This window comes from Zerene cesonia, chromosome 24, assembly GCF_012273895.1.
Source record: "Zerene cesonia ecotype Mississippi chromosome 24, Zerene_cesonia_1.1, whole genome shotgun sequence".
Classification (NCBI taxonomy): Eukaryota; Metazoa; Arthropoda; class Insecta; order Lepidoptera; family Pieridae; genus Zerene; species Zerene cesonia.
In genome coordinates this window covers 2,745,660-2,755,714 of record NC_052125.1, presented here as the reverse complement: position 1 = coordinate 2,755,714, position 10,055 = coordinate 2,745,660, and the positions used below count along the sequence as shown (strand labels likewise).

Genomic DNA, 10,055 nt, shown 5'->3' with positions numbered 1-10,055 from the left:
GTCAAAACTACCTTATGACGATTTAAAAGTGCTTCTATAAGAAGTCTAATTCAATTCAATTTTATTTTATGAATGGCAGTGCTGTGTTGCCACAATTTTGCCAATGTCGCGTTGTGGATAGTTTTACATCTGAGATTTATAAGAGGCTCAAAAGTATCCGTCAAGCGCAGATATTTACAACACAAAAATGAAACACACAATATATAGAAATTACCATTACTACCAACACTAAGTTAATTTGTTATGGACAAACAGTATTAATGTACAAAGTATAACATAAAAACGAAAATCTACTATATTTTTGGACGCTATAAGAAGTCTAATTAAATAAATAAATGTTGAGATTGAATAATGCCCAAGTGTCATGTGAATACTTTAATAAAAAATTATGACATACATTGACACTTGTCTCTTTTCAAAACTGCTAAAGCTTCATTAAATAATTGCTTAGAGGTTTGAATCATATCCGTTAAATGATTATAATCATCCTGCTTTTCTTCTTCTATCATTTTTAATTTGTCTTCCATTATTTTTAATTTTTCCTCAGCGAGTTCTAATTTATATTTGAGCTCATCTTTATCTAGAATATCGTAAGCCTCACTCTGAGGTGTTTCTGAGGATGTTGTCTCACTTGGTTTTACAGCGATAGCGGCTATAGACGATTGTTTTTTACTTAAAGATGGTACAGCATGAGCAAACGAATCAATCAATTGATCCTTTATTAGCGCAGTCCTTGATGTCCGAGAACCTCTCCTAGATTCCCTTAAATTCTTAATTTCTTCTTCAAGATTTGACAGTTTCTTTTCGAGTTTTCTTTTCTTCTCTTTAGTTTTTCTATGTAATGTATCGAGCTCATCCCATTTGTGCCTTTCTGTATCTAACCTCTCATTTAATTTCACAACTAAATCAGACAGCTGTTTTATCTCGTTGTCTGTAGCTGTTTTCATGGGAGTGAAGAATACACTTTGTAGGGAACACTCCTCGTATCTAAGTAATTGAGCTCTGAGTTCCTCTATTTTTGTGGCCTTTTCTGAAGCTTGCTCTCTTAATGCATCTATTTTAGCGTCGGTGTTTTTTATTAGTTTCTGATATTCACCAATTTCGCCATGCATTTTATTCATTTTCACTGTGTTTTCTTTTAAAATTTCTTGATAATACAATTCAAGATTCTTTATTTGATTCTGAAAGCATCAACACGAAATGGTGAATAAAGACTTTAAAGAATACCTTTTAAACAATTAATGGCGCATATCAACACTTACTCGTTGTTCATTTATAAGAAGATCATCGTGGTTGCTTTTTTCAACAAGGGTCTGCATTTTTTGTCTTATAAGTGTAGCATCACATTCTAAATTTCTGATTCTGCATTTAGCCCCATCCAATTTTTTCTTTAATTCGGAATTTTCCTCTCTTAATGATTGAAGACTTGCCATAGCTTTGTCTATTTCTTTCTTCCTTTTCATCTCTATTTCTCGTATTATCTTGAAAAGTAAAGTATTATTCTTAGGTAGTAACATTATTCATGCTTGCAAATGATTAATATTATTAGTCTTTTTTTTTAACTATCGGCATGAAAAATTGTACTTACCTGTGCTTGATCATGTTTTTTAATCTCAATAAGATCTTTTTGTTTTCCATTTAATTTCTCTTCCAGTACATTAATTCTTGATTGCAACAAAACGATTTGTTGCGCTCTACCCTTCCACCCAGCTAGTTCATTTTGCAGATCCTTTATACTCGTAAATTTGTCTCCGAGTTCTTGTTGCAATATTTTAGTTGCTATCAATATATCATTTTTCAGTTCAAGATTTCTATTTTTGCTATCATACAATTTTTTATTAACAACAGCAAGTTTATTATTTAGCTCTTTTAGTTCATCAGGACTGGCATCAATAGGTTCGTCTTTACAGAGACAGGTGTCTAATTTAGCATTTTCTTTATTAATAATGTCTAATTGGACGAGTTTCCTCTCTAACGTGGCATTCTTAGTTTTATAGCTTTCGACTTCGGCTACCAGATGTCGATTTTGTTTGCATAGTTCTGTTATTTTTGCACTTATAATACCAGCTGACTTTGAAGAAATCGCCGGCCCCGAGCCAGATATTATATCGCGTATTCGTTGATTAAGATCAGAAATAGTTTTGTTAAGTTGTTTTATTTCTTCATCCTTAGTAAATACGCATTTACGCAATTCATTATTTTCTCCAGTCATTACCTTCAAAATTAGAATGCGATTAAAGTCTGAGATGAACCAATGGCAATGTTGTTGTTTATACAACTCTAAACTTGGAACAAAGGACTTTAACAATAACGACAATTTTATTACCAACAAAATTCTGTGAACAAAAGTCTTCAAATTATAGTTTAAAAAAACTAAAAAAAACACGCTTTTATTGCAAATTGAACTAAAAACTAGAAAATAATTTTTGTTTTTTTTTGTAAAGTTTAATGTAACTATAGTTGCAGATGAAACAATCAATCGTAATGAATCACCTCAAAACTTATAATAAAATTTAAGTTATTAACACAATGATTCAATTAAATATTTTTAAATATTAAGCAACCCACGTTTTATATATAAAAGCGTGTTAAAAAAACGGAGAATGTTCTCAATTCATTGGTATTTGGGTTTGTAATTTCACTTCTTTTAGTGGGTAGGCTGATTTTGATGATTCTTTTTTATTTGAAAGCTGACGCTTCTATTCCACTTCGATCACATTAAATTTGGTTCAGTTCTATCAATTAAAATTATATTTTATTATTCTCTAATGTGATGACTTTGATTCATTGGCTTAAAGTAATTATTTTTATTTAATACTTGTAATATTTTTGAATTTTAATGTTAATTAATTTACCTTCAGCTGTTCAATTAAATGTGCATTAAGCTCAGGTGGATATAACACATCATCAGGATCCGGTTTATCCAGTCCAGCCAACATTTTAAGTTTCATTTCATCAGTTTCATCAATTTTGGCTGCCATTTCCGCTAATTTATCATTCTTTACATTTATCTTCGAAGTTACTTTCCCCGTGGATCCAAGTTTCTTATCCATTGTAAATATCGCAAAACATTATTTGTAAAAATCTTTTCGTATTACTATATTGTCAAACTTCAGATAGCTACCTATCATTCTATATTCGAATATAAAAAAGGTTTTGTAGGATATAACATGACTGACTTGGGTTTGATTTGTAAAATATTAATCTGTAATCGTAATACACATTTTAAAATGAATGATCAATCATTAAAACGTACTTCATTTGCTTTATACCTACTTCATTATTAATGAATTATACAAGTTTGATTTTTTCGTGTTGCAAATTTATTAAAACTGATAAGGCCGATGTAACAGACCGTCTCTTTGGTACAGTAATAAATACGTGAACGGGGGTTCGGTTCTATTCGATAGCTTGTCCCGTCTCCACCAGGATATCAGGATTCCTGTTTTATCCCAAAGGATCATTTAATCGGGATAAAAAGTATCCTATCACCCAAGTCAGCTGATACCCTGTCTGTATACCAAATTTCTTCAAAATCTGTGCAGTAGTTTCAGCGTGATCGTTGGACAAACATTCAAACTAATATACTTTCATATTTGTAATATTAGTAAGTATAATAGTATGATCACTTAAAACAACCAAACTTTTAAATGTGTAGAAGTCATATTATTATGATATTTTGGAGGTATCATGAAAACTCATGACGTTTCAACTAAACTGAATGTCAATTTGACGCTTGACAAAGGCTGTCAGTGTCATCATATGATCGATTATTTGTGAATTTTGCGCAAATTAATAAAATTTCTTAAAAATTCTCGTTGCTTTTTCACGTACTGCTTCTCATTGCGAGAAGCAGCTTATACATTCTTCCAACAGAGGACTTATCCCGTCCGGGTGTAGATTGAGGTGTGGTCCCATTATATTTGTCCTTGTATTAATTTTACTGTTTTTATTGGTTTTGTTATGCAAACAAATCAATTTCATGCCCTATAACTCGTGTAATACATTATTGTTTTGAACTCAATACATTGCTTTCAATTTTCTTCATGAAGACGGCGTATAGAAGTGTGAATTATTATCGTATATTTTCGCAGTCATGCCAGGTACAAACTTAATAGTTCCCGTCGTGCTATGGGGAAAACACGCTCCAACTCATTGTATATCATCAGTTTATCTCTCGAGAGACCAGAAGACCCTAGTAACTGGATGTTATGATGGTCAAATATGTATATGGCAAGTCAATCCCGACTCTCTTAAAATGACACCCCGTTGCTTGCTAGTGGGACATACAGCTCCTGTAACGTGTTTGTCTAGAGCTTCTATTATACAAGTAAGTTGTTTATTATTCTATTTATATTATGTTGGTCGTAATTTTTAAAAATTACCTATATGTCTTTATATTATCTTATTGGAATCTGATTTATTTATCTGGCACAAGTACTTCTAGTAAAGTGTCATTGAAATAGTGCTTTCTTTGGAGGGTTAAGTTTATAAGTGAAGTCCCGTGTCCCCTACTGGGGTATGGGGCAGATGATATACATCCCCATCAGGACAAACCCAGGACCCCTCGCTTCTACATTGAGAACTTGTCCAAATTATGAACTGTTTAAATGGTCCGAAACAAGCAATAAAAGGCTAAAAATGTTTTGTCATAATTATATTATGTAGGTGATACAAAATTCACTCATTATTTAAAATTAAATGGAATCATTCTTACATGCTGAATACAAGTAAATGAAAGTGTTGCCATTTTCAGGACAACAACTACATAGTCAGTTCATCGGAAGCTGGCGAGATGTGTACTTGGGATCTGGTTGATGGAAAGTGCAGGGAAAGTGTGAAATTGACACAAGTGCATACAAATATACAGGTTAGTTGTGATAAGAGAATTGATACACTCATTTTGGTGGTTTCCTGTATGCTTTCCCGGTCTAAAACCCCGACTTATCGATTTTGAAGTCCGAGGTTCTCACCACTGAGCCACCACTGCATGTGGATATTAAGTATCAAATATCCTTTTCCCTACCCTTCCCAGTCCATTGCCATATTTATATTGTCAATCCTTTTAAATTTATTTTAATTTCAGGCATACCACATGTGTAATAGTGAGGATTTACGATTGTTCTGCAATGGCTATTATGCTGAGATCTTGATAATGGACCCTTTCTCGTTGGAGATTCTCTTCTGCTTGAGTTCTAAGATGAATCCTGATTGGATATCTGCTCTGCATGTGAGTATATATGAATAAATAAAACTGATGAGATTGAAATGAAAATAATGTAATAGAAGTAACATAAATGAGCAATTTTTTTCCGAAATATGGGGACAAGAATTATTTTATACTAGCTGCGCCTCGCGTTTTCACGCGCGCAAGTCTGTATCCCGTAGGAATATCGGGATTAAAAATTGCCCATATGTTATTCCAGTTGTCCAGCTGTCTACATACCAAATTTCTTTACAATTGGTTCAGTAGTTTTTGCATCAAAGAGTAACAAACATACACACATACTTACAAACTTTGGCATTTATAATATTAGTAGGATAGGATTTTTAGATTGGTGGTAATTACTGTCTTGTATGGCTGCAAAATTGATAAAATGAAGGATAGTGTTTATTTCTCATTTCAACTGTGTTTTTAATATGTAATTAGTAATTTATATTTTTAATTATAGCATTGACTTGTACAAATGAAATTAAATCTTATATATAAAATTCCCGTGTCACTATGTTGGTTACCAAACTCCTCCGACACAGCTGGACCAATTATTATGACATTTTGTGTGCATATTGGGTATGTCTGAGAGTCGGTCAACATCTATTTTTCAGACCCCTAAATTATAAGAGTAAGGCAGAACAGAGCCGGATATAATAATTATTATTTGTTTGCATTCTAAAAAATCCTTGGCTTTGTGATACATTTAGTAATAGCATTTCTAACGTATGTTGCATTTTGTGTTTCATAACAATTTCTCCTTTCCTCTATTGGTAAATAACCTTGATTGCAGGTTTTAAGACCGTCTTCACGAAAGGATGATGTTGTGCTCGCTATCTCTATAACCGGAACTGTTAAGGTGAGTGTTAAGGAAATTAAAGATGCTTTATGAAAAAAATAATTGTTTAGTGTCTTTGGAAGCTAATTAGTTGGGATGTCACACTTTGCCTGGAGGTGACATTTGGAATTGCATTTAATTTATACAATACTAGAAATTTCTCAAGCACTTAATTAAAGAAAAAAATAAACATTTGTCAAATTTATCATGTTCTATAGATATGAATCTGTAAAAATTTGCATACAATTATTGCAGGTGTGGTCGCTTCTCGGCCACGAGAATAAACAATCGGAGCCGATATATGAGAATGAATCGAAACAGATACGTTGCCTGAACGCCCTGTCCCTGAACTGCTGCGCATACAACCAGCGCACCGTGTTGATTGTGTGCGCGAAGTATTGCCAGATATATGACGCGGGTGAGAGTTTTGTCGTCACATTTAATCACACTTCGTACTTAACACTCACACCTAATAGTTCACACTTAAAAGTTGTTCTTCTTTTTCAAAAATGGCAACTCCCGATCTCATTTTTTTTTATGTCATAGCGGGCAACCATGCCATAAGTGGTTCGCCTGATGGTAAGCGATCACCACCGCCCATGAACCCATGTAGTGCCTCTGCGAATGCGCTGCTCGCTTTTATGGGGTAAGGGAAAAGGATAGGATTATCGACTGGAAAGAAGAAATGGACTGGGACGAGTGAGGAAAAGGAAACGGGCCTCCGGCTCGCCTACTCACCGTACGAAACACAGTGGGATGCCACTATTTCACGCCGGTTTTTTGTGGGGGTGTGGTACTTCCCCGGTGCGAGCTGGCCCAATTCGTGCCGAAGCGTGCTCGACTCCCACAATGAAAATTCAGGAATCATTGAGGTCGGATTCTGATATACACTTAAGAGTTAACATTTGACACCAAACACCAAATACCAAACATTAAACACTAATACTGCACTAAAAGCGTCAAACTCAGACTTTTCTTTATTAAACTAGCAGTCAGAAAAGAGCAGGCTAGGAAAGTTCCTCTTTTAAAATAACTGTTAATATTGAAAATCAGCTGATCGTATCTATGAGAAATTTGATACACTTCATTAGCACATGGACTACCTTACAGGTACGAGTAGCACGCGAGTGACTCCTCGGGCTACAGCTAGTTATTGCAACATGATGCCAGAGAACTTATAAAAATAAGAAAAAGAAAGGTTCATTTAAATGCGATGCTATTTATTTATTTATAATAATTTCAGGTGATTTCTCAGTACTGTGCTCGATACAAGCGCCATCTGGTGAGCGTTGGATGTCCGGGGACTTTCTCGCCCCGGATAGGGTGCTGGTCTGGTCCACTGAGGGCAAGGGATATCTGTATAAGTTACCGGCCAAGTGAGTTGATTTCTGTGTGTTTGCTCATTGATTTGGAACTGAATTTTTGTGTTTATTTTGCGATCGATAAATGTGATGGCAATTGTTTGTCGTGGTTTTGGGGAATTATTGTAAATAATGCTAATTTATTTGTTATTTTTTTCCTATATAATAAACATCTGATAAAGTAACATTTTTTTTATCAATTCAAGTTACTGGTCGCCAAACGATTTCAATAAATAAATAATAAACTGCATTATTTATTTTTTGATATTAAGATATAGTTTTCCATAAATTCAGTTCCAATAGCTAAAAAAAAATGGAAAAATTTCAACAAATCATACACAACTCAATGTTTTAGATATTGTGTTAAGCATTAGATTATCATCAGAGCACTTGCCTCTGTCATTTTTGTTAAGTACACAGATTAAAAATATATTTTTACATGGCAATTATTTCAAAGAAATTTAGTGTTAATAAATCTTATAAAAGTGGTAATTTATGTTTTACTGTCTTGATTGGACCACATAATTATTATTCATATTTAAATCGACTTTCTGTTTTGTAAAAATGGAACAAATGAAAAAAGAAATTGCCAGCTGTAAATAAAAAAAAACATAAAACCGATTTGAATAATTTAAAAATCGAATGTTATCATTCAATGCTAAGCTGTATTGCCAGTTGTGCTAAACATATCTATTTTTTATAGCAAACTGCGTGGACGAGCTATCAGTAGGTCAGCACTGTTTTATATATGTATTTTGTTTACTAGCAACATTATTAGCTCGCTTTCATGGCTTGTCATCCATTGAATTTCTTATAACGTCTTTTGTTATAATAGAATATTTTATTTAACTTTATTTAATTTTAAGTGTTCATTCATGTGTTTTTACTTTCAGATTTTTGTGTATTGATTTCTATATATATTCTAGTATTCCTATATTTTATTAATAAATATCTGGAGTATATTTTCTAAACCAAGATATAAACTGTAGCTTCCTATTTGTAAAATACAGATTACAATAGTATAACATCCCATTAGTTCTTGAGTTATCTGCTCGATTGAATACATTTAAGGATTAAAAATTAATTTTGAACCCTATGCAATTCTAGATAGGTGTTATTTTCGAATAGTTTTTAATTTTATTTCCATGTAATTGTGTTATAAAAGTTACTTCAATTCGTTTATCATTGAATATAGATTTTAATTTCGTGCATAAAAATTTATTTATCATATCATATCCATGTATGACGCTGTATAGATATCATTAGATTTTTCTAGAATAGATATTTTGTTGCGTTTAGCACACCATGTATGTCATCTTTTATTTTATGTTCTACACAAACAGATGTTATTGGCTAAATATGACCAGAATTTGAAGTCAATAAATACGAAACTCAAGTTGTATAAGTATGAAGTTTGTAAAAAGAAAGTCATACGGTAGAATCCTAAATGAATATCTGTGCCTATAATGTTATATTATCTTATACTATTTTTTTTCAAATTGGATCAGTTCTTTCTGCAGTTCAAAAAATAATCCACAGATAGTTGTGTCTCTGATTTCGATAAAGCATCCTTCCAGATTTGAGACTGTACTCTATAATAATAATTTATTTTAACATAATTTTATTAGATCCTAAGGAAAATCACATCAACTTGCCATCAATAATTAGACTTGACTTTTGTTCCTAGTATTATTAACCATTCTGTCATATTTGGCCAAAGTAATTCCACTCTTCACGTACACGTGTGCCAAGTTTTTACAAAGGTTATATGATCGAATTTATTGACAGCTCTGTGCCCGATCATAAAGGATTCCACGGACCAACTGTGGACCATGACAGTCCAGTGCTATATGGCATAATGGCGCATCCGGATAATAAGGTATGATTGAGCAAAATTGTCTTTTGAAGGCTAGGATTTAACTTATTGTTTTTATGTATGAAAGTTTATTCCATTTTAGAACATATGTTTCGAAATTAATTGTTAACAGACTGCTGGATTAATTTTTCTGAATAATTTTGTTGTGGAGGGATTCCTGAATGATCCTTATTAATCATTTTTTACAAATGGCAACACTGTAGTTGGTGCTGCAATTAATAGGATACTTTTATAGCTGTTTTAAGCAAGAAAACCAGAGGAAAATCTATAATTTAATATTCCGATATGAAGCGAACATTTTTGAGGTTAACAGTTTTTGTTATGATTGAATGATGGTTTGTTTTTGCACAGACTAAGTTATATGCGAAGTTAGAAAATTAGCAATATGAAAACATCTTACTGGACTAAAGAATTAATAATATGTTTTAGTTTAATTGAATAAATTTATTTAATAAACTATTTTCAGCTCCTTTCCTGTCCACCAGCAATGCGATTTATCCTAACCTCGGTGGGGGGTAAACAGAGAAGGCTCTTGTTGAGGGGGGATTCGGCTGGAGTAGTCCTATTATGGAATATTGATGACGCTGCCATGCCAGTACCTAATAAGGTTATGTGTAAGTGTCATACGCACAAAACGTACGTGCACCTCTCTGTGTAAAACACTAAATCTGACAGTTGTCCTTACCAATCCTATCCTACTTATCCTACTAATATTATAAATGCGAAAGTTTGTAAGGATGTGTGTGTGTTTGTTGCTCTTTCACGCAA

General features: G+C 32.9%; 2 protein-coding genes across 2 annotated transcripts in view; one reads left to right on the top strand and one right to left on the bottom strand.

The window, feature by feature from the left end:
• Positions 1–386: 386 nt before the first annotated feature.
• LOC119836360 (putative leucine-rich repeat-containing protein DDB_G0290503) lies at positions 387–3,053 on the bottom strand. Its single transcript, XM_038361665.1, has 4 exons — positions 2,856–3,053; positions 1,589–2,215; positions 1,263–1,481; positions 387–1,181 (listed from the first exon to the last, which is right to left on the bottom strand). Exons 1-4 carry the CDS (start codon positions 3,051–3,053, stop codon positions 387–389), a joined length of 1,839 nt encoding a protein of 612 aa, XP_038217593.1.
• A 697-nt stretch (positions 3,054–3,750) lies between these two features.
• Positions 3,751–10,055, top strand: part of LOC119836359 (WD repeat-containing protein 7) — a 120,341-nt gene continuing 114,036 nt past the window's right edge. Inside the window, exons 1-10 of the mRNA XM_038361663.1 lie at positions 3,751–3,906; positions 4,095–4,330; positions 4,757–4,870; positions 5,087–5,230; positions 6,006–6,071; positions 6,306–6,468; positions 7,294–7,426; positions 8,115–8,141; positions 9,200–9,290; positions 9,754–9,901. Of these exons, the coding sequence (XP_038217591.1) occupies positions 4,097–4,330; positions 4,757–4,870; positions 5,087–5,230; positions 6,006–6,071; positions 6,306–6,468; positions 7,294–7,426; positions 8,115–8,141; positions 9,200–9,290; positions 9,754–9,901 (1,120 nt within the window). The 5' untranslated portion in view covers positions 3,751–3,906; positions 4,095–4,096. The remainder of the gene's footprint in view (positions 3,907–4,094; positions 4,331–4,756; positions 4,871–5,086; positions 5,231–6,005; positions 6,072–6,305; positions 6,469–7,293; positions 7,427–8,114; positions 8,142–9,199; positions 9,291–9,753; positions 9,902–10,055) is intronic.